The following is a 23,558-nucleotide window of genomic DNA, read 5'->3' as shown; positions in this document are numbered from 1 at the left end:
GGCTACTGATGAAATGCAATAGACTACTTATCTACCCCAAGACAACAACTCCACTGAGACAGACCGATCAAAACTCCACTAAGACAGACCAATCAAAACTCTACTGAGACAGACCAATCAAAACTCTACTGAGACAGACCAATCAAAACTCTACTGAGACAGACCAATCAAAACTCTACTGAAACAGACCAATCAAAACTCTACTGAGACAGACCAATCAAAACTCTACTGAGACAGACCAATCAAAACTCTACTGAGACAGACCAATCAAAACTCTACTGAGACAGACCAATCAAAACTCTACTGAAACAGACCAATCAAAACTCTACTGAGACAGACCAATCAAAACTCTACTGAGACAGACCAATCAAAACTCTACTGAGACAGACCAATCAAAACTCTACTGAGACAGACCAATCAAAACTCTACTGAGACAGACCAATCAAAACTGTATTTGAAACAGACCAATCAAAACTCTACTGAGACAGACCAATCAAAACGGTTTTGATGTGTTTTGTGTTGTCACTTTTTTCTCTGTGGAAACAAGATGCCTCATCTCAGGGGTTAAACTATTTTCTAACTAAACGAGAGGTGCCCCTACTGCAGGGATAGCCAACTAGATTCAGCCGCGGCCCGAGTTTTGGATGGTGGATGGTGGATGGCAGGGGGCTGGAACATAATTATAATAATTTGTACACTGAAATTGTCCACAACTACGCCCAAAATTAGATTGTATTTGAAAAGAAAAATAATTTCATACCATTGTATTTGGAAATATCAATAATTTCATACCTTGATTACATTGAGACACAATCACATATGTCTACTTTTATTCATGGGAATATGAGGTGAACAGATTACCTAAATCAAACTAATTTTGAGCTGAATTCCTAGTGATTTTAGTCATTTTTTGAAACAAAAACTAAAATCCCCCCAAAAGAATATACAGTATATATTATGTTATTTTTTTTCTAAAAACTTGCGAAAACACTTGCTGGCTAGTTTTGCAATTTTTTCTCACACTGTGGGTTGCTCTTGCGAAAGAGATTTTCAACCTCAAGGGTATTTTCTGATTGAATAAAGGTTAAACAGTCTTTACCAATCAGAATCTCTGACCCTGTTCTTCTTCCCCTGTCCCTCAGAACTGGTTGGAACTGGTTTGAGCCTGAGAAGAACCCTGAAGACTAGAATACAGACTTGCGCTCCATACCTCAGCTTCTATCTCTGACCTCCTGTCTGTGTAGTCACTAGTTTTGTGGTTGACATCAGAACAAGAGAAAAAGAGCAGATCTCTCTTCCTGATTCTCAGAAAGCAAGTAAAGGGACAAATCTGAACCTATTGAAGTACCACAATAACAGTTGAAAGAGCTTCAGTGAATGATTCATAGATATAGAAGATTATTCAAATCCAATCACATTTTTTTTGTCACATGCGCCGAATGCAACAGGTGTAGATTTGATCTGTGAAATGCTTACTTTGAGCCCTTTCCCAACAATTCAGCAATAAAAAGGAAGAAAATTTGTATATTGTCTTTGGGATGAATTGGTGTCTGACGTTTTGATAGGGAGGAGGGACCTTATCTGACTGACTGGTAACGGATTCTTAACCTACTTTTGTGAGACACAACCTCGATCTGTCTGTAGATTGACTGAACAAACCTGGATACTTCATATATTCTTCCTATAGTAAGACATCAACAACAAGGAAGTTAACCTATCCTAACATGCTTTTTGTCTCAACACCTTTTAACTCATATTTCTCCAGTGCCTATATGTTGTTTTTAGGTCAATCCTTCATTAACCGGTGACATCTTTTTATGTCATCCACTTCTACTGAGTCAGCGTGTGACGGAAACCCAATAAGTGATGTCACAGTATGACACCCCCTTTTTTATTAGGATATTGTCAATGAGTGACACTTCATGGTTCAACGTGAGAACACAGTGGTAGTTGATTGTATGGCATAAATAACCCAAGAGACTAAAACCTCTGGATAGGCCTGCAGGTTGAGACTAATGGTAAACATGTGCTTCATAACATCAACAATAAAACAAAGAAGTGGTAGGAAAAGGAGACAAAGATGGAGAGCATATTATGATCGCTGAGCATATAAGCCGTGTGTGTGTGTGTGTGTGTGTGTGTGTGTGTGTGTGTGTGTGTGTGTGTGTGTGTGTGTGTGTGTGTGTGTGTGTGTGTGTGTGTGTGTGTGTGTGTGTGTGTGTGTGTGTGTGTGTGTGTGTGTGTGTGTGTGTGTGTGTGTGTGTGTGTGCGTGCGTGTGTGCGCGTGCGTAGAGAAGCTCCTGACTAACTGTACCTTTGGCCCACACACTGGTGTGTGTTTTATTGAATGTTATATAACAGTATTGTGTTATCTGAATTGGTCTTTGACATGCACATACTCAGGGACAATAACACACACCTGTTCCTTTTAGCCCTTTTAGCCAGCCCAACACGGGGGAAGATGTCTACTGTCACTTCACTGTGTACTGACATTATCTACCAGTCCAACACGAGGGAAGATGTCTACTGTCACTTCACTGTGTACTGACATTATCTACCAGCCCAACACGAGGGAAGATATCTACTGTCACTTCACTGTGTACTGACATTATCTACCAGTCCAACACGAGGGAAGATGTCTACTGTCACTTCACTGTGGACTGACATTATCTACCAGCCCAACACGAGGGAAGATATCTACTGTCACTTCACTGTGTACTGACATTATCTACCAGTCCAACACGAGGGAAGATGTCTACTGTCACTTCACTGTGGACTGACATTATCTACCAGCCCAACACGAGGGAAGATGTCTACTGTCACTTCACTGTGTACTGACATTATCTACCAGCCCAACACGAGGGAAGATATCTACTGTCACTTCACTGTGTACTGACATTATTTACCAGCCAAACACGAGGGAAGCGGTCTACTGTCACTTCACTGTGTACTGACATTATCTACCAGCCCAACACGAGGGAAGATGTCTACTGTCACTTCACTGTGTACTGACATTATCTACCAGCCCAACACGAGGGAAGATATCTACTGTCACTTCACTGTGTACTGACATTATCTACCAGCCCAACACAAGGGAAGATATCTACTGTCACTTCACTGTGTACTGACATTATCTACCAGCCCAACACGAGGGAAAATGTCTACTGTCACTTCACTGTGTACTGACATTATCTACCAGCCCAACACGAGGGAAGATGTCTACTGTCACTTCACTGTGTACTGACATTATCTACCAGCCCAACACGGGGGAAGATGTCTACTGTCACTTCACTGTGTACTGCCATTATCTACCAGCCCAACACGAGGGAAGATATCTACTGTCACTTCACTGTGTACTGCCATTATCTACCAGCCCAACACGAGGGAAGATATCTACTGTCACTTCACTGTGTACTGACATTATCTACCAGCCCAACACGAGGGAAGATGTCTACTGTCACTTCACTGTGTACTGACATTATCTACCAGCCCAACACGAGGGAAGATGTCTACTGTCACTTCACTGTGTACTGACATTATCTACCAGCCAAACACGAGGGAAGATGTCTACTGTCACTTCACTGTGTACTGACATTATCTACCAGCCCAACACGAGGGAAGATGTCTACTGTCACTTCACTGTGTACTGACATTATCTACCAGCCCAACACGAGGGAAGATGTCTACTGTCACTTCACTGTGTACTGACATTATCTACCAGCCCAACACGAGGGAAGATGTCTACTGTCACTTCACTGTGTACTGACATTATCTACCAGCCCAACACGAGGGAAGATATCTACTGTCACTTCACTGTGTACTGACATTATCTACCAGTCCAACACGGGGGAAGATGTCTACTGTCACTTCACTGTGTACTGACATTATCTACCAGTCCAACCATAAATTATATTCAGACAGTCTTGGAGGACAATGGAGATTGGAAGCTCAGTAGAGAAATGTTTTCTGGTTTAGCTTGTCATTGAGATATACATTTTTTACTCCATTGTCCTTCAGTAGTTGAATATTTTGTCCGGTGTCCAGTCATTCCAGCTTGATCAATGGCCAAGAAAGGCCAGAGAGATTCTGAGGGGAAGTTAATGGTTTTATCAAAAAGAGCAACTCACTGGCCACCATACTGTCTGTCTGTGGGTATGTGAACCCTGTACCAGTCCCTGATGATGACAATGATTAACAAATGTAGAGAGGGAAATGGCAGAGTGTTTATCACTTTGCAATGCTACACAAGCTGACAGAACTCATTAGAACAGAGTGAACAAGACAAAGCACTAACTCAGACTGGAGGAAAAATAACATCATCAATGTTCATTTATAGTTGAATGAACAAGTTGAGAAAACACATCATTTTTAATTTTAATCATTTTACATTTTTGCCAATGTTTTCTCAAGTTGGAGCTAAGTTTTGGCCAAGGTGTTGTTCAGGTAACACTTAGCCCCAAAAGTTGAGTAAACAAAAAAATAGTATGTGGAACCAGTTACTTAATTAGTTGAAACAATAGATTTGTGGGGTTTCTTTTTTTTACAGTGTGTTCTCAATGTAATTAATAACAGAAACTGTTTTGGCCTAAAGCTGAACAATTACAAGTAGAGGTAAGGGGCATTGGAGTGTGATAGTAACTCAAACATGTTTTATTTAACTAGGCAAGTCATTTAAGAACATATTCTTATTTACAATGCCTGCCTACACTGGCCAAACACAGACGATGCTGGGCCAATTGTGCACTGCCCTATGGGACTCCCAATCACGGCCGGATGTGATACAGCCTGGAATCAAACCAGGGACTGTAGTAGGACTAGCCTCTTGCACTGAGATGCAGTGCCTTTGACCACTGCGCCACTCGGGAGTTTTACTATAGGCTAGTCCTAGATCATTTATAGTCATTGTTCACTCAGGGTTCTAGGCACGTCAATAGATGAAACAGTCAATAAGATGTTCATTTTGCTGAACTGGTAGGCTCTCCATTCTTTATAAGAGATTGGACATTGGTTATATGGATGCCCACTGTTGGTTCACGATGTTGTGAGAGAGAAAAATAATATAACTTTTGTAGAGTAGCGGTGGTTGTCTCTCAAATAGCGGCAACATGAGATGGCCATCACCCTATAGGTCATTGTCGCCTCCCTTAAAGCAGCTCTTGACGTCGAAGTCAAGGACAGACAGACGTTTGGTGGACATCAGAAGGTGTGATTTGAGCAGGGGCGGCACGCGGCAGTAAATTATGTCACCCCCGTGTAACTATGATATAAGAGAAGCGCTGCTGCCTCCCTTGTTTCTCTATTGGGAGAACGAAACAGAGGTAGACAAAGAGAGGACAGCACCGGAGCTGGGGGGTGAGCACCGAGAGTGGACCAACTATTGTCAAAAATAGAAACGAGGGAAGAGAGAGATCCTGTGCGAGGTGGCGGGAAAGAAGCGGTGAGTTTATCTAACAACCATTATGCATTTTTAATGCGCTCGACCGGATCTTCCGTTACACTTTGTAATGTCAACTGCTTTTTCTAACAGCCTACAAGACAAGTCTAGACTATAGCCTATACTACAAAACTATTTCAAAAGTAGGCTTAATAAATATGAAGTAGACTTCTGGGGCATATTGAGGGTGTTAATTCACTACCCAGTCCAGACCATAGAAATATAATCTCATTCTAGTCCTGTGGTCAAGATATTATGACCCGGAGTCAGTATCATGCAACCAGTTCGTTATAGTTTAAAAAATGAATGCGCACGCACGCCCATGATGAGTTCAGCCTGTGGGTTAGCCCCTTAAATACTTTATTGCAGGTGTCAAAGTTTGTCTTTCCCCAGACTCCCAGACTCAGACGCTTAAATATCTTACCGTTATACGTCTTTGTGATCTCACCTGTACGGTTGTACCTGTCTGTATTGCTTCCTACATGCCATTAGACCCAGACATGGGCAAGAAGGACGAGATAGCCGTGGCCAAAGTCAAGATTGAGCAAAACGGAGACATTGGGTAAATATTTAGGTGCTGAGAATGTTGTCTTTGGGTGTTTGTATTTTGTCAACAATTGTTTCTATAGTCGGTATAATATCGATTTGTGTTATTATTCCTTCATTGGAATTACGGTCTAGTTCCTGAGTTAACAAACTCAATAACTTAATAACTTTATCTGCCGTTTTTAAAGTTGAAAGATTATTATATAAAATTGATTTATAAAAGGATGTTGTAGATATTCTGTTTCTTCTAGAGAGGATAAAGATGAAGAGAAAAAGGGGGAAAAGGAGAAAGAGCCAAAGATGCCGATGATTGGCGCCATAGCTCTGGTGAGTAGCCTAGACAAACTGTCACATACTTCTCCAGCTTTACACACTGTAGACTATTTATTATCAGGGCCCTGAGGTATTGTGTGTGTGTGTGTGTGTGTGGGTGGGTGGTTGTGTGAAGGTGTGTGCATGTGACTGTGTGCCTGCATGTGAACGTGTGCGTGCAACGTGCTTGCATGCGTGTAAAGTTGGAACCCAGATCAGACATGAATGTGGAAATAGGGGGGGTTGGGGAGGGGTCTGTTTCCTCTGGTCACCTGCTGGACCAGTAGAATAGCTGAAGGTTGCATTTCCTCTGTTCCCCTGTTGGACCAGTAGAATAGCTGAAGGTTTAATTTCCTCTGGTCCCCTGCTGGACCAGTAGAATAGCTGAAGGTTTAATTTCCTCTGGTCCCCTGTTGGACCAGTAGAATAGCTGAAGGTTTAATTTCCTCTGGTCCCCTGCTGGACCAGTAGAATAGCTGAAGGTTGCATTTCCTCTGGTCCCCTGCTGGACCAGTAGAATAGCTGAAGGTTTAATTTCCTCTGGTCCCCTGCTGGACCAGTAGAATAGCTGAAGGTTGCATTTCCTCTGGTCCCCTGCTGGGCCAGTAGAATAGCTGAAGGTTGAATTTCCTCTGGTCCCCTGCTGGACCAGTAGAATAGCTGAAGGTTTAATTTCCTCTGGTCCCCTGCTGGACCAGTAGAATAGCTGAAGGTTTAATTTCCTCTGGTCCCCTGCTGGACCAGTAGAATAGCTGAAGGTTTAATTTCCTCTGGTCCCCTGCTGGACCAGTAGAATAGCTGATGGTTGAATTTCCTCTGGTCCCCTGCTGGACCAGTAGAATAGCTGAAGGTTAAATTTCCTCTGGTCCCCTGCTGGACCAGTAGAATAGCTGAAGGTTGAATTTCCTCTGGTCCCCTGCTGGACCAGTAGAATAGCTGAAGGTTTAATTTCCTCTGGTCCCCTGCTGGACCAGTAGAATAGCTGATGGTTGAATTTCCTCTGGTCCCCTGCTGGACCAGTAGAATAGCTGAAGGTTGAATTTCCTCTGGACCCCTGCTGGGTCAGTAGAATAGCTGAAGGTTGAATTTCCTCTGGTCCCCTGCTGGGCCAGTAGAATAGCTGAAGGTTGCATTTCCTCTGGTCCCCTGCTGGACCAGTAGAATAGCTGAAGGTTGAATTTCCTCTGGTCCCCTGTTGGACCAGTAGAATAGCTGAAGGTTGCATTTCCTCTGGTCCCCTGCTGGGCCAGTAGAATAGCTGAAGGTTGAATTTCCTCTGGTCCCCTGCTGGACCAGTAGAATAGCTGAAGGTTTAATTTCCTCTGGTCCCCTGCTGGACCAGTAGAATAGCTGAAGGTTGAATTTCCTCTGGTCCCCTGCTGGACCAGTAGAATAGCTGAAGGTTTAATTTCCTCTGGTCCCCTGCTGGACCAGTAGAATAGCTGATGGTTGAATTTCCTCTGGTCCCCTGCTGGACCAGTAGAATAGCTGAAGGTTAAATTTCCTCTGGTCCCCTGCTGGACCAGTAGAATAGCTGAAGGTTGAATTTCCTCTGGTCCCCTGCTGGACCAGTAGAATAGCTGAAGGTTTAATTTCCTCTGGTCCCCTGCTGGACCAGTAGAATAGCTGATGGTTGAATTTCCTCTGGTCCCCTGCTGGACCAGTAGAATAGCTGAAGGTTGAATTTCCTCTGGACCCCTGCTGGGTCAGTAGAATAGCTGAAGGTTGAATTTCCTCTGGTCCCCTGCTGGGCCAGTAGAATAGCTGAAGGTTGCATTTCCTCTGGTCCCCTGCTGGACCAGTAGAATAGCTGAAGGTTGAATTTCCTCTGGTCCCCTGTTGGACCAGTAGAATAGCTGAAGGTTTAATTTCCTCTGGTCCCCTGCTGGACCAGTAGAATAGCTGAAGGTTGAATTTCCTCTGGTCCCCTGCTGGACCAGTAGAATAGCTGAAGGTTTAATTTCCTCTGGTCCCCTGCTGGACCAGTAGAATAGCTGATGGTTGAATTTCCTCTGGTCCCCTGCTGGACCAGTAGAATAGCTGAAGGTTGAATTTCCTCTGGACCCCTGCTGGGTCAGTAGAATAGCTGAAGGTTGAATTTCCTCTGGTCCCCTGCTGGGCCAGTAGAATAGCTGAAGGTTGCATTTCCTCTGGTCCCCTGCTGGACCAGTAGAATAGCTGAAGATTGAATTTCCTCTGGTCCCCTGTTGGACCAGTAGAATAGCTGAAGGTTTAATTTCCTCTGGTCCCCTGCTGGGTCAGTAGAATAGCTGAAGGTTGAATTTCCTCTGGTCCCCTGCTGGACCAGTAGAATAGCTGAAGGTTGAATTTCCTCTGGACCCCTGCTGGGTCAGTAGAATAGCTGAAGTTTGAATTTCCTCTGGTCCCCTGTTGGACCAGTAGAATAGCTGAAGGTTGAATTTCCTCTGGTCCCCTGCTGGGCCAGTAGAATAGCTGAAGGTTTAATTTCCTCTGGTCCCCTGCTGGGTCAGTAGAATAGCTGAAGGTTGAATTTCCTCTGGTCCCGTGTTGGACCAGTAGAATAGCTGAAGGTTGAATTTCCTCTGGTCACCTGCTGGGCCAGTAGAATAGCTGAAGGTTTAATTTCCTCTGGTCCCCTGCTGGGTCAGTAGAATAGCTGAAGGTTTAATTTCCTCTGGTCCCCTGCTGGACCAGTAGAATAGCTGAAGGTTGAATTTCCTCTGGTCCCCTGCTGGGTCAGTAGAATAGCTGAAGGTTTAATTTCCTCTGGTCCCCTGCTGGACCAGTAGAATAGCTGAAGGTTTAATTTCCTCTGGTCCCCTGCTGGGTCAGTAGAATAGCTGAAGGTTTAATTTCCTCTGGTCCCCTGCTGGACCAGTAGAATAGCTGAAGGTTTAATTTCCTCTGGCCCCCTGCTGGACCAGTAGAATAGCTGAAATTTGCATTTCCTCTGGTCCCCTGCTGGGTCAGTAGAATAGCTGAAGATTGAATTTCCTCTGGTCCCCTGCTGGGCCAGTAGAATAGCTGAAGGTTTAATTTCCTCTGGTCCCCTGCTGGGCCAGTAGAATAGCTGAAGGTTTAATTTCCTCTGGTCCCCTGCTGGGTCAGTAGAATAGCTGAAGGTTGAATTTCCTCTGGTCCCCTGCTGGACCAGTAGAATAGCTGAAGGTTGAATTTCCTCTGGTCCCCTGTTGGACCAGTAGAATAGCTGAAGGTTGAATTTCCTCTGGTCCCCTGCTGGGCCAGTAGAATAGCTGAAGGTTGAATTTCCTCTGGTCCCCTGTTGGACCAGTAGAATAGCTGAAGGTTGAATTTCCTCTGGTCCCCTGTTGGACCAGTAGAATAGCTGAAGTTTGAATTTCCTCTGGTCCCCTGCTGGGCCAGTAGAATAGCTGAATGTTTAATTTCCTCTGTTCCCCTGTTGGGCCAGTAGAATAGCTGAAGGTTTAATTTCCTCTGGCCCCCTGCTGGACCAGTAGAATAGCTGAAGGTTGAATTTCCTCTGGTCCCCTGTTGGACCAGTAGAATAGCTGAAGCTTTAATTTCCTCTGGCCCCCTGCTGGACCAGTAGAATAGCTGAAGGTTGCATTTCCTCTGGTCCCCTGCTGGGCCAGTAGAATAGCTGAAGGTTTAATTTCCTCTGGTCCCCTGCTGGGCCAGTAGAATAGCTGAAGGTTTAATTTCCTCTGGTCCCCTGCTGGGCCAGTAGAATAGCTGAAGATTGCATTTCCTCTGGTCCCCTGCTGGGCCAGTAGAATAGCTGAAGGTTGAATTTCCTCTGGTCCCCTGCTGGACCAGTAGAATAGCTGAAGGTTGCATTTCCTCTGGTCCCCTGCTGGACCAGTAGAATAGCTGAAGGTTGAATTTCCTCTGGTCCCCTGCTGGGCCAGTAGAATAGCTGAAGGTTGAATTTCCTCTGGTCCCCTGCTGGACCAGTAGAATAGCTGAAGGTTTAATTTCCTCTGGTCCCCTGCTGGACCAGTAGATTAGCTGAAGGTTGAATTTCCTCTGGTCCCCTGTTGGACCAGTAGAATAGCTGAAGGTTGAATTTCCTCTGGTCCCCTGCTGGGCCAGTAGAATAGCTGAAGGTTGAATTTCCTCTGGTCCCCTGTTGGACCAGTAGAATAGCTGAAGGTTGAATTTCCTCTGGTCCCCTGTTGGACCAGTAGAATTGCTGAAGTTTGAATTTCCTCTGGTCCCCTGCTGGGCCAGTAGAATAGCTGAATGTTTAATTTCCTCTGTTCCCCTGTTGGGCCAGTAGAATAGCTGAAGGTTTAATTTCCTCTGGCCCCCTGCTGGACCAGTAGAATAGCTGAAGGTTGAATTTCCTCTGGTCCCCTGTTGGACCAGTAGAATAGCTGAAGCTTTAATTTCCTCTGGCCCCCTGCTGGACCAGTAGAATAGCTGAAGGTTGCATTTCCTCTGGTCCCCTGCTGGGCCAGTAGAATAGCTGAAGGTTTAATTTCCTCTGGTCCCCTGCTGGGCTAGTAGAATAGCTGAAGGTTTAATTTCCTCTGGTCCCCTGCTGGGCCAGTAGAATAGCTGAAGATTGCATTTCCTCTGGTCCCCTGCTGGGCCAGTAGAATAGCTGAAGGTTGAATTTCCTCTGGTCCCCTGCTGGACCAGTAGAATAGCTGAAGGTTGCATTTCCTCTGGTCCCCTGCTGGACCAGTAGAATAGCTGAAGGTTGAATTTCCTCTGGTCCCCTGCTGGGCCAGTAGAATAGCTGAAGGTTGAATTTCCTCTGGTCCCCTGCTGGACCAGTAGAATAGCTGAAGGTTTAATTTCCTCTGGTCCCCTGCTGGACCAGTAGATTAGCTGAAGGTTGAATTTCCTCTGGTCCCCTGCTGGACCAGTAGAATAGCTGAAGGTTGAATTTCCTCTGGTCCCCTGCTGGGTCAGTAGAATAGCTGAAGTTTGAATTTCCTCTGGTCCCCTGCTGGGCCAGTAGAATAGCTGAAGGTTGAATTTCCTCTGGTCCCCTGCTGGGCCAGTAGAATAGCTGATGGTTGAATTTCCTCTGGTCCCCTGCTGGGCCAGTAGAATAGCTGATGGTTGAATTTCCTCTGGTCCCCTGGTGGACCAGTAGAATAGCTGAAGGTTGCATTTCCTCTGGTTAGGAGCCTCTACCACTGGAGAAACATACTGGAGTTCTACATACAAAATGACTCAGAGTATTCGTTACCTTCATATGTTCTCTTTCTCTCTCTGCGCATCTGTCCATCTCTGTTCCTTTTCCTCTCCACTTATCCTTACCCCCCTTTAATTCTTTATCCCCTTACCTCTCCCCTGCCCCTTCTCACTCCCTTTCTCTCTCTCCTTCCCAATCTCTCACTTTCCTCATATCCCCACCCTGCCCCTCACTCTCGCTCCTCCTCCCCCATGCCTCTATAGTTCAGGTTTGCTGATGGTTGGGACAGGCTGATGATTGTGCTGGGGACCATCATGGCTATGGTTAATGGAACGGTCCTCCCTCTCATGTGTATCGTCTTTGGGGACATGACTGACAGCTTCATAGGAGACTCCATACAGACACAGAATAACTTCACCAGTGAGTCAGTCCCTACACACACACACACACACACACACACACACACACACACACACACACACACACACACACACACACACACACACACACACACACACACACACACACACACACACACACACTCTCTTAAAGGACAACGCCACCACTTTTCAACCTCATTTTCATCTCCAACACAATACCAGTGCCTACATGTGAAAACGACGCATTTCTAAAAAAAAAATAGGAAAAAATATAAAGTTAAATAGTTATACCTGATGACATTGCAGGTTTTGAAAATCACTGTTTTTTGTCACAGATAACAATTTTTTTAGTACCTTTCTTCTTGTATTTTTAACCACAGATCATAGAAACAGGCTGTTTTCACATATAGACACTGGTTTGGTGTTGGAGATAATGAACATGAGGTTGAAAAGTGGTGCAATTGCCCTTTAACTGTCTAACTGTCACATCTTTTCCTGCTCTAGACATCACGTTCCCTGTTTCCAACACCACTCTGGGAGAGGAGATGACGGGGTGAGGCTAAGACTCAATGATATTTCACTTTACCAAGAAGGGAGCAGTTCCTGATCTTTGACCGGATTTATTTCAGGGGCTCCGTATCCGTGAGTCCGCAAATTCTCACAGTATCTCACGGGAACTTGGACTTAATCTATTTTCATAACCTAGACAGGGTAAACTGCATAGTTAAAGGGCAATTCCACCACTTTTCAACCTCCTATTCATTATCTCCAGCACCATACCAGTGTCTACATGCGGAAAGTATTCAGACCCGTTGACTTTTTCCACATTTTGTTACAGGCTTATTCTAAAATTGATTAAATCGTTTTTTTCCTCTCATCAGTCTACACACAATACCCCATAAGGACAAAGAAAAAACTGGTTTTTAGAAATGTTTGCTAATTTATTTAAAAAATTCAACTGAAATATCACATTCACATTAGTATTCAGACCATTTACTCAGTACTTTGTTGAAGCACCTTTGAAAATGATTACAGCTTCAAGTCTTCTTGGGTATGACGTTACAAGCTTGGGGAATTTCTCCCATTCTTCTCTGCAGATCCTCTAAAGCTCTGTCAGATTGGATGGGGAGCGTTGCTGCAGAGCTATTTTCAGGTCTCTCCAGAGACGTTTGATCGGGTTCAAGTCCGGGCTCTGACTTGGCCACTCAAGGACATTCAGAGACTTGTCCCGAAGCCACTCCTGCGTTGTCTAGGCTGTGTGCTTAGGGTCATTGTCCTGTAGGAAGGTGAACCTTCACCCCAGTCTCAGGTCCTGAGCGCTCTGGAGCAGGTTTTCATCAAGGATCTCTCTGTAATTTGCTCTGTCATCTTTGCCTCAATCCTGACTAGTCTCCCAGTCCCTGCTGCTGAAAAACATCCCCACAGCATGATGCTGCCACCACCATGCTTCACCGTAGGGATGGTGCCAGGTTTCCTCCAGACGTGACGCTTGGCATTCAGGCCAAAGAGTTCAATCTTGGTTATATCAAATCAAATTTAATTTGTCACATACCCTGAATATGTACATGTAGGTAGAGTTATTAAAGTGACTATGCATAGATAATAACAGAGAGTAGCAACAGCATAGAGTGAGGGGAGGGGGTAATGCAAATAGTCTGGGTAGCCATCTGATTAGATGTTCAGGAGTCTTATGGCTTGGTGGTAGAAGCTGTTTAAAAGCCTCTTGGACCTAGACTTGGCGCTCCAGTACCGCTTGCCGTGCAGTAGCAGAGAGAACAGTCTATGACTAGGGTGGCTGGAGTCTTTGACAATTTTTAGGGCCTTCCTCTGACACCGCCTAGTGTAGACTGGGACTTACGAAAGCTAAGGCTAGCTAATTCCAAAAAGTTTTGGGACACTGTAAAGTCCATGGAGAATAAGAGCACCTCCTCCCAGCTGCCCACTGCACTGAGGCTAGGAAACACTGTCACCACCGATAAATCTACGATAATCGATAATTTCAATAAGCATTTTTCTACGGCTGGCCATGCTTTCCACCTGGCTACCCCTACCCTGGCCAACAGCTCTGCACCCCCTGCAGCAACTTGCCCAAGCCCCCCCCCCCCCCCCTTGCTTCTCCTTCACCCAAATCCAGACAGCTGATGTTCTGAAGGAGCTGCAAAATCTGGATCCCTACAAATCAGCTGGGCTAGACATTCTGGACCCTCTCTTTCTAAAATTATCTGCAGAAATTGTTGCAACCCCTATTACTAGCCTGTTCAACCTCTCTTTCGTATCATCTGAGATCCCCAAAGATTAGAAAGCTGCCACGGTCATCCCCCTCTTCAAAGGGGGAGACACTCTAGACCCAAACTGTTATAGATCTATATCCATCCTGCCCTGCCTTTCTAAAATCTTCGAAAGCTAAGTTAACAAACAGACCACCAACCATTTTGAATGCCACCGTACCTTCACCACTATGCAATCTGGTTTCTGAGCTGGTCATGGGTGCACCTCAGCCACGCTCAAGGTCCTAAACGATATCATAACCGCCATTGATAAAAGACAGCCGTCTTCATCGACCTGGCCAAGACTTTCGACTCTGTCAATCATCGCATTCTTATCGGCAGACTCAATAGCCTTGGTTTCTCAAAGGACTGCCTCACCTGGTTCACCAACTACTTCTCAGATAGAGTTCAGTGTGTCAAATCGGAGGGCCTGTTGTCCAGACCTCTGGCAGTCTCTATGGTGGTGCCACAGGGTTCAATTCTCGGGCCGACTCTTTTCTCTGTATATATCAATGATGTCGCTCTTGCTGCTGGTGATTCTCTGATCCACCTCTATGCAGACGACACCATTCTGTATACATCTGGCCCTTCTTTGGACACTGTGTTAACAAACCTCTAAACGAGCTTAAATACCATACAACACTCCTTCCGTGGCCTCCAACTGCTTTTAAATGCTAGTAAAACTAAATGCATGCTCTTCAACCGATTGCTGCCCGCACCCACCCACCCGACTAGCATCACTGCTCTGGACGGTTCTGACTTAGAATATGTGGACAACTACAAATACCTAGGTGTCTGGTTAGAGTGTAAACTCTCCTTCCAGACTCATATTAAGCATCTCCAATCCAAAGTTAAATCTAGAATCGGCTTCATATTTCGCAAACAAAGCCTCCTTCACTCATTTACATTTACATTTAAGTCATTTAGCAGACGCTCTTATCCAGAGCGACTTACAAATTGGTGCATTCACCTTATGATATCCAGTGGAACAGCCACTTTACAATAGTGCATCTAACTCTTTTAAGGGGGAGGGGGGGTTAGAAGGATTACTTTATCCTATCCTAGGTATTCCTTAAAGAGGTGGGGTTTCAGGTGTCTCCGGAAGGTGGTGATTGACTCCGCTGACCTGGCGTCGTGAGGGAGTTTGTTCCACCATTGGGGTGCCAGAGCAGCGAACAGTTTTGACTGGGCTGAGCGGGAACTGTACTTTCTCAGAGGTAGGGAGGCGAGCAGGCCAGAGGTGGATGAACGCAGTGCCCTTGTTTGGGTGTAGGGCCTGATCAGAGCCTGAAGGTACGGAGGTGCCGTTCCCCTCACAGCTCCGTAGGCAAGCACCATGGTCTTGTAGCGGATGCGAGCTTCAACTGGAAGCCAGTGGAGAGAGCGGAGGAGCGGGGTGACGTGAGAGAACTTGGGAAGGTTGAACACCAGACGGGCTGCGGCGTTCTGGATGAGTTGTAGGGGTTTAATAGCACAGGCAGGGAGCCCAGCCAACAGCGAGTTGCAGTAGTCCAGACGGGAGATGACAAGTGCCTGGATTAGGACCTGCGCTGCTTCCTGTGTGAGGCAGGGTCGTACTCTGCGAATGTTGTAGAGCATGAACCTACAGGAACGGGTCACCGCCTTGATGTGAGTTGAGAACGACAGGGTGTTATCCAGGATCACGCCAAGGTTCTTAGCACTCTGGGAGGAGGACACAATGGAGTTGTCAACCGTGATGGCGAGATCATGGAATGGGCAGTCCTTCCCCGGGAGGAAGAGCAGCTCCGTCTTGCCGAGGTTCAGCTTGAGGTGGTGATCCGTCATCCACACTGATATGTCTGCCAGACATGCAGAGATGCGATTCGCCACCTGGTTATCAGAGGGGGGAAAGGAGAAGATTAATTGTGTGTCGTCTGCATAGCAATGATAGGAGAGACCATGTGAGGATATGACAGAGCCAAGTGACTTGGTGTATAGCGAGAATAGGAGAGGGCCTAGAACAGAGCCCTGGGGGACACCAGTGGTGAGAGCACGTGATGCGGAGACAGATTCTCGCCACGCCACCTGGTAGGAGCGACCTGTCAGGTAGGACGCAATCCAAGCGTGGGCCGCGCCGGAGATGCCCAGCTCGGAGAGGGTGGAGAGGAGGATCTGATGGTTCACAGTATCAAAGGCAGCCGATAGGTCTAGAAGGATGAGAGCAGAGGAGAGAGAGTTAGCTTTAGCAGTGCGGAGCGCCTCCGTGACACAGAGAAGAGCAGTCTCAGTTGAATGACTAGTCTTGAAACCTGACTGATTTGGATCAAGAAGGTCATTCTGAGAGAGATAGCAGGAGAGCTGGCCAAGGACGGCACGTTCAAGAGTTTTGGAGAGAAAAGAAAGAAGGGATACTGGTCTGTAGTTGTTGACATCGGAGGGATCGAGTGTAGGTTTTTTCAGAAGGGGTGCAACTCTCGCTCTCTTGAAGACGGAAGGGACGTAGCCAGCGGTCAAGGATGAGTTGATGAGCGAGGTGAGGTAAGGGAGAAGGTCTCCGGAAATGGTCTGGAGAAGAGAGGAGGGGATAGGGTCAAGCGGGCAGGTTGTTGGGCGGCCGGCCGTCACAAGACGCGAGATTTCATCTGGAGAGAGAGGGGAGAAAGAGGTCAAAGCACAGGGTAGGGCAGCAACGAGGATCGAAATGTCGTCGACCTTCTTTTCAAAATGGTTGACGAAGTCATCCGCAGAGAGGGAGGAGGGGGGAGGAGGGGGAGGAGGATTCAGGAGGGAGGAGAAGGTGGCAAAGAGCTTCCTAGGGTTAGAGGCAGATGCTTGGAATTTAGAGTGGTAGAAAGTGGCTTTAGCAGCAGAGACAGAAGAGGAGAATGTAGAGAGGAGGGAGTGAAAGGATGCCAGGTCCGCAGGGAGGCGAGTTTTCCTCCATTTCCGCTCGGCTGCCCGGAGCCCTGTTCTGTGAGCTCGCAGTGAGTCGTCGAGCCACGGAGCAGGAGGGGAGGACCGAGCCGGCCTGGAGGATAGGGGACATAGAGAGTCAAAGGATGCAGAGAGGGAGGAGAGGAGGGTTGAGGAGGCAGAATCAGGAGATAGGTTGGAGAAGGTTTGAGCAGAGGGAAGAGATGATAGGATGGAAGAGGAGAGAGTAGCGGGGGAGAGAGAGCGAAGGTTGGGACGGCGCGATACCATGCGAGTAGGGGCAGTGTGGGAAGTGTTGGATGAGAGCGAGAGGGAAAAGGATACAAGGTAGTGGTCGGAGACTTGGAGGGGAGTTGCAATGAGATTAGTGGAAGAACAGCATCTAGTAAAGATGAGGTCAAGCGTATTGCCTGCCTTGTGAGTAGGGGGGGAAGGTGAGAGGGTGAGGTCAAAAGAGGAGAGGAGTGGAAAGAAGGAGGCAGAGAGGAATGAGTCAAAGGTAGACGTGGGGAGGTTAAAGTCACCCAGAACTGTGAGAGGTGAGCCATCCTCAGGAAAGGAACTTATCAGGGCGTCAAGCTCATTGATGAACTCTCCAAGGGAACCTGGAGGGCGATAAATGATAAGGATGTTAAGCTTGAAAGGGCTGGTAACTGTGACAGCATGGAATTCGAAGGAGGCGATAGACAGATGGGTCAGGGGAGAAAGAGAGAATGTCCACTTGGGAGAGATGAGGATCCCAGTGCCACCACCCCGCTGACCAGAAGCTCTCGGGGTGTGCGAGAACACGTGGGCAGACGAGGAGAGAGCAGTAGGAGTAGCAGTGTTATCAGTGGTAATCCATGTTTCCGTCAGTTCCAAGAAGTCGAGGGACTGGAGGGACGCATAGGCTGAGATGAACTCTGCCTTGTTGGCCGCAGATCGGCAGTTCCAGAGGCTGCCGGAGACCTGGAACTCCACGTGGGTCGTGCGCGCTGGAACCACCAGGTTAGGGTAGCGGCGGCCACGCGGTGTGAAGCGTTTGTATGGTCTGTGCAGAGAGGAGAGAAGAGGGATAGACAGACACATAGTTGACAGGCTACAGAAGAGGCTACGCTAATGCAAAGGAGATTAGAATGACAAGTGGACTACACGTCTCGAATGTTCAGAAAGTTAAGCTTACGTTGCAAAAATAAAATAAAATCTTATTGACTAAAATGATATAGTACTGCTGGCGGTGAAGTAGGCTGGCTAGCAGTGGCTGCGTTGTTGACTTTGTTTGAAAGTGTAGCTGGCTAGGTAACCTCGACAATTTCTCAAAACTACACAATTATCTTGGATACAAGGACAGCAAAGACAACTATGTAGCTAGCTAACACTACGCTAATCAAGTCGTTCCGTTGTAATGTAAGTTGTAATGTGAGTTTCTACAGTGCTGCTATTCGGTAGAAGTTGGCTAGCTAGCAGTGTTAGCTAGCAGTGTTGACTAGGTAGAACGGCAGCGCGGCGGACGAAAATAGCTGGCTAGCTAACCGAATAATTACTCTAAACTACTCTAAGCTACACAATTATCTTAGATACAAAGATAGCAAAGACAACTATGTAGCTAGCTAACACTACACTAATCAAGTCGTTCCGTTGTAATGTAATCGTTTCTGCAGTGCTGCTATTCGGTGGCTAGCTGGCTAGCTGGCTAGCTAGCAGTGTTGACTACGTTACGTTACGTTACGACGAAAATAGCTGGCTAGCGAACCTCAATAACTACACAATTATCTTTGATACAAAGACGGCTATGTAGCTAGCTAAGATCAAACAAATCAAACCGTTGTACTGTAATGAAAGTGTAATGAAAATGAAATGGTAATACTACCTGGGGAGCGAGAGTGGAATGCGACTACTCACTCATGCTGCCAAACATACCCTCGTAAAACTGACTATCCTACCGATCCTTGACTTCGGGGATGTCATTTACAAAATATCCAACACTCTACTCAGCAAACTGGATGTAGTCTATCACAGTGCCATCCGTTTTGTCACCAAAGCCCCAAATACTACCCACCACTGAGACCTGTATTCTCTCGTTGGCTGGCCCTTGCTACTTATTCGTCGCCAGACCCACTGGCTCCAGGTCATCTACAAGTCTTTGCTAGGTAAAGCCCTGCCTTATCTCAGCTCACTGGTCACCATAGCAACACCCACCCGTAGCACACGCTCCAGCAGGTATATTTCGCTGGTCATCCCCAAAGCCAACACTTACTTTGGCCGCCTTTCCTTCCAGTTCTCTGCTGCCAATGACTGGAACGAATTGCAAAAATCACTGAAGCTGGAGGCTTATATCTCCTTCTCTAACTTTAAGCATCAGCTGTCAGAGCAGCTTACCGATCACTCTACCTGTACACAGCCAATCTGTAAATAGCACACCCAACTACCACACCCACTATCATCCCCATATTGTTATTTATCTTCTTGCTCTTTTGCACCCCAGTATCTCTACTTGCACATCATCATCTGCACATTTATCACTCTAGTGTTAATGCTAAATTGTAATTATTTCGCCTCTATGGCCTATTTATTACCTTACCTCCCTAATCTTCTACATTCGCACACACTGTACATAGAGTTTTCTATTGTGTTATTGACTGTACGTTTGTTTATGTGTAACTCTGTGTTTTTGTTGCACTGCTTTGCTTTATCTTGGCCAGGTCGCAGTTGTAAATGAGAACTTGTTCTCAACTGGCCTACCTGGTTAAATAAAGGTGAAATAAACATTTTAATAAGAGGTCCTGGATGGCAGGAAGCTTGGCCCCGGTGATGTACTGGGCCGTACGCACTACCCTCTACAAGGCCTTGCGGTCGGAGGCCGAGCAGTTGCCATGCCAGGCAGTGATGCAGACCAGAGAATCTTGTTTCTCATGGTCTGAGAGTCTTTAGGTGCCTTTTGGCAAACTGCAAGTGGGCTGTCATGTGCCTTTTACTGAGGAGTGGCTTCTGTCTGGCCACTCTACCATAAAGGCCTGATTGGTGGAGTGCTGCAGAGATGGTTGTCCTTCTGGAAGGTTCTCCCATCTCCACAGAAGAACTCTAGAGCTCTGTCAGAGTGACCACCTCCCTGACCAAGGCCCTTCTCCCCCGATTGCTCAGTTTGGCCAGGCGGCCCGCTCTAGGAAGAGTCTTGGTGGTTCCAAACTTCTTCCATTTAAGAATGATCAAGGCCACCATCTTCTTGAGGACCTTCAATGCTGCAGAAATGTTTTGGTGACCTTCCCTAGGTCTGTGCCTCAACAAAATCTTGTCTCGGAGCTCTACGGACCTTATATAGACAGGTGTGTGCCTTTCCAAATCATGTCCAATCAATTAAATTTACCACAAGTGGACTCCAATCAAGTTGTAGAAACATCTCAAGGGTGATCAATGGAAACAGGATGCACCTGAGCTTAATTTCGAGTCTCATAGCAAAGGTTCTGAATACTTACGTAAATAAGCTATCTGTTTTTTTTATTTTATAAATTTGCAATAATTTCAAAAAAACAGTTTTAGCTTAGTCATTATGGGGCATTGTGTGTAGATTGCTGAGGGATTTTCTTTTTTAACCCATTTTAGAACAAGGCTGTAAAGTAACAAAATGTGGAAAAAGTCAAGGGGTCTGAATACTTTCCGAAGGCACTGTATGTGAAAACAGTGTTTTTATGTCCTGTGGTTAAAAAGATAAGATGAAAGATATAAAAATGTAATGTCATTAAAAGTAAACACAATGAGATGAAGCGGTGACGCGGGGAGCCACTCCCCCCGGGCATGAAACTCGTTGCAGGTTTTGAAAATCACTGTTTTTACTTTTAATTATATTAATTGTAAGGATCGACGCCTGGGACGAGAAGCAGGTACAGGGAGTGAACATTTAATTAACCACGAACATGGAACAGGACAGGACAGCGTCTGGACAGGAACACACAACGACATTAATGCAGACACAGGGAACACACGGGGAAGCAGACAGTTATAGACGGGGCAATCAACAAAGGGAAGGAGTCCAGGTGAGTCCAATGAGCGCTGCTGCGCATAATGAGCACCAGACAGGGAGAGCGGGAGCAGGCGTGACATTAATGATGTCATAGGGTAGGATTGTGTGGGACCTTTTATTTTGAACCACAGAACGTTGAAACACACCGATTTGACATATTTCAGATATGTGAACAGATACAGAGCCTCAGAATTTAAAGATCCGGTCCCAGATAAGGAGCTACTTCCCTATAAAATAAATTGTAATGTCAAATGGCATTTTCAAGAGATCACCTTTACCTCTCTGCCTTTGTGCCTCAGTCCCCTTGCTATTTACTCCATAATGGATGGTATTTTGTATAGATTTATATGTATAAATTCACCTGCGTAATGTAAACACACATACAGTCATGTAATGCCCTGTGTCACCGTCATGTTTACAAAGTCATTATTCCCTAAGATGTACCCCTGTGCCCCAATTATCTACAAACCATCATTAAGGTTTTGTATGTCTGGATGTGTGTGTGTTGACCAGCTGTATGTCTGTATTCCAGCCATGCTATCTACTACTCTATAATGGGTGCGGTGGTGTTGGTAGCAGCCTACATGCAGGTGGCCTTCTGGACCCTGGCCGCAGGCAGGCAGGTCAAACGCCTCAGGAAGCTCTTCTTCCACTGCATCATGCAGCAGGAGATCGGCTGGTTCGACGTCAACGAGACGGGAGAACTCAACACCCGCCTAACAGAGTGAGGAGCTCCTATAGGAATGGATTGGCGTTTATAGGGGAAGGTGTTTTACATTGCTACCATCTGGATGTAGCTTCAGGGTTTAAACAGCCCTGTTCAATCAAATATGGGGAGTGTGCACATGCGTGTGTGTATGTGTATGTGTATGTGAGTGTGTGTGAGTGTGAGTGTATGTGAGTGTATGTGTATGTGAGTGTGTATGTGAGTGTATGTGTATGTGAGTGTATGTGTGTGTGAGTGTGTGTGTTTATGTGTGTGTTTATGTGAGGGTGTGTGTGTGTGTGTGTGTATGTGTGTGTGTGTGAGTATGTGTGTGTGTGTATGTGTTTTATTCTGTATTTCCTCCCCTCCACAGTGACATCTATAAGATCAACGAGGGGATAGGTGACAAGGTGGGCATGTTGATCCAGTCCTTCACCACCTTCATCGCTTCCTTCATCATCGGCTTCAGCAAAGGATGGAAGCTCACCCTTGTCATCCTGGCTGTCAGCCCTGTGCTGGGCTTCTCTGCTTTTATATTCAGCAAGGTGGGCCTCACACACACACACACACACACACACACGCACGCACGCACGCACGCACGCACACACGCACACACACACACACACACCTCTCTTGACGGTCTTTCTCCGTTGTGTGTCTCTAGGTACTGACGTCCTTCACATCCCTGGAGCAGAGTGCTTATGCTAAAGCTGGAGCCGTGGCTGAGGAGGTGATCTCTTCTGTCAGAACAGTCTTCGCTTTCGGTGGACAACAGAAGGAGATAACCAGGTGTGTGTGAGAGAGAGAGGGGGGGTAGAATGGAGACTTTTTGCTAACGTTAAAGGAGCGGTAACTAAGGCAACAGACAGGTCACCAGGATAATGTTCCTAAAGGACTTGTTGCTGCTGTGAAGACCATTAGCCTGAGCAGAGTCAGTAGTTGTTATTGTTCTATAAGTGGATAGACCAGTCCACACCACTCTGTGTAAAACCATCAGTGAGGAGGACAATTGGATTAGTGTGGTGTGTTTGTATATGTATACCATCTCTCTCTCTCTCTCTCTCTCTCTCTCTCTCTCTCTCTCTCTCTCTCTCTCTCTCTCTCTCTCTCTCTCTCTCTCTCTCTCTCTCTCTCTCTCTCTCTCTCTCTCTCTCTCTCTCTCTCTCTCTCTCTCTCTCTCTCTCTCATTCCCTCTGTCTCTCTCTGTATTTCTCTCTCATTCTCTCTGTCTCTCTGTGTTTTTCTCTCTCTTTCAATTCCTGTGCATGTGCGTTTTTCTGTGTGTGTGTGCATGTGTGTGTGTTGTTTTGCACCACAGGTACGAGAACAACTTGGAGGATGCTAAGAACATGGGGATCCGTAAAGCCATCTCTGCTAACATCGCCATGGGCTTCACCTTCCTGATGATCTATCTGTCCTACGCTCTGTCCTTCTGGTACGGCAGCACACTCATCCTATCTGGAGAATACACCATTGGAACTGTCCTCACCGTGAGTACACACACACACACACACACACACACACACACACACACACACACACACACACACACACACACACACACACACACACACACACACACACACACACACACACACACACACACACACACACACACACACACGCACACACACACACACACACGAACACACACAGTCTTGTATAACTAACCTAGTGGGGATACACAATTCAGTCCCATTCAAAATCTTATTTTCCCTAACCCCTAACCCTAACCCTAGCCCTAACCTTAACCCCAAAACCTAACATTAACTCTAACCCTAACCCTAGCTCCTAACCCTAGAATTAACCCTAGCTCCTAACTCTAGAATTAACACTAGCTCCTAAACCTAGAATTAACCCTAGCTCCTAAACCTAGAATTAACCCTAGCTCCTCACCCTAGAATTAAC

The 23,558-nt window shown here is 46.2% G+C and overlaps 1 protein-coding gene across 3 annotated transcripts in view; it reads left to right on the top strand.

Annotated features, from left to right (window-relative positions):
* Nucleotides 1-5,192: 5,192 nt before the first annotated feature.
* LOC139573199 (ATP-dependent translocase ABCB1-like) overlaps nucleotides 5,193-23,558 on the top strand; it is a 37,207-nt gene continuing 18,841 nt past the window's right edge. Inside the window, exons 1-9 of one of the 3 annotated variants that reach the window (XM_071396396.1) lie at nucleotides 5,193-5,437; nucleotides 5,927-5,996; nucleotides 6,232-6,307; nucleotides 11,669-11,825; nucleotides 12,290-12,338; nucleotides 21,477-21,668; nucleotides 22,024-22,195; nucleotides 22,315-22,439; nucleotides 22,969-23,140. In XM_071396396.1, the coding sequence (XP_071252497.1) occupies nucleotides 5,935-5,996; nucleotides 6,232-6,307; nucleotides 11,669-11,825; nucleotides 12,290-12,338; nucleotides 21,477-21,668; nucleotides 22,024-22,195; nucleotides 22,315-22,439; nucleotides 22,969-23,140 (1,005 nt within the window). In that variant the 5' untranslated portion in view covers nucleotides 5,193-5,437; nucleotides 5,927-5,934. Of the gene's footprint in view, nucleotides 5,438-5,926; nucleotides 5,997-6,213; nucleotides 6,308-11,668; nucleotides 11,826-12,289; nucleotides 12,339-21,476; nucleotides 21,669-22,023; nucleotides 22,196-22,314; nucleotides 22,440-22,968; nucleotides 23,141-23,558 lie in introns of those variants that run through there. The other 2 variants (XM_071396395.1, XM_071396397.1) reach the window with 2 other exon arrangements.

Source organism: Salvelinus alpinus, chromosome 4 (genome assembly GCF_045679555.1).
Source record: "Salvelinus alpinus chromosome 4, SLU_Salpinus.1, whole genome shotgun sequence".
Classification (NCBI taxonomy): domain Eukaryota; kingdom Metazoa; phylum Chordata; class Actinopteri; order Salmoniformes; family Salmonidae; genus Salvelinus; species Salvelinus alpinus.
This window is presented reverse-complemented; position numbering and strand designations above follow the sequence as displayed.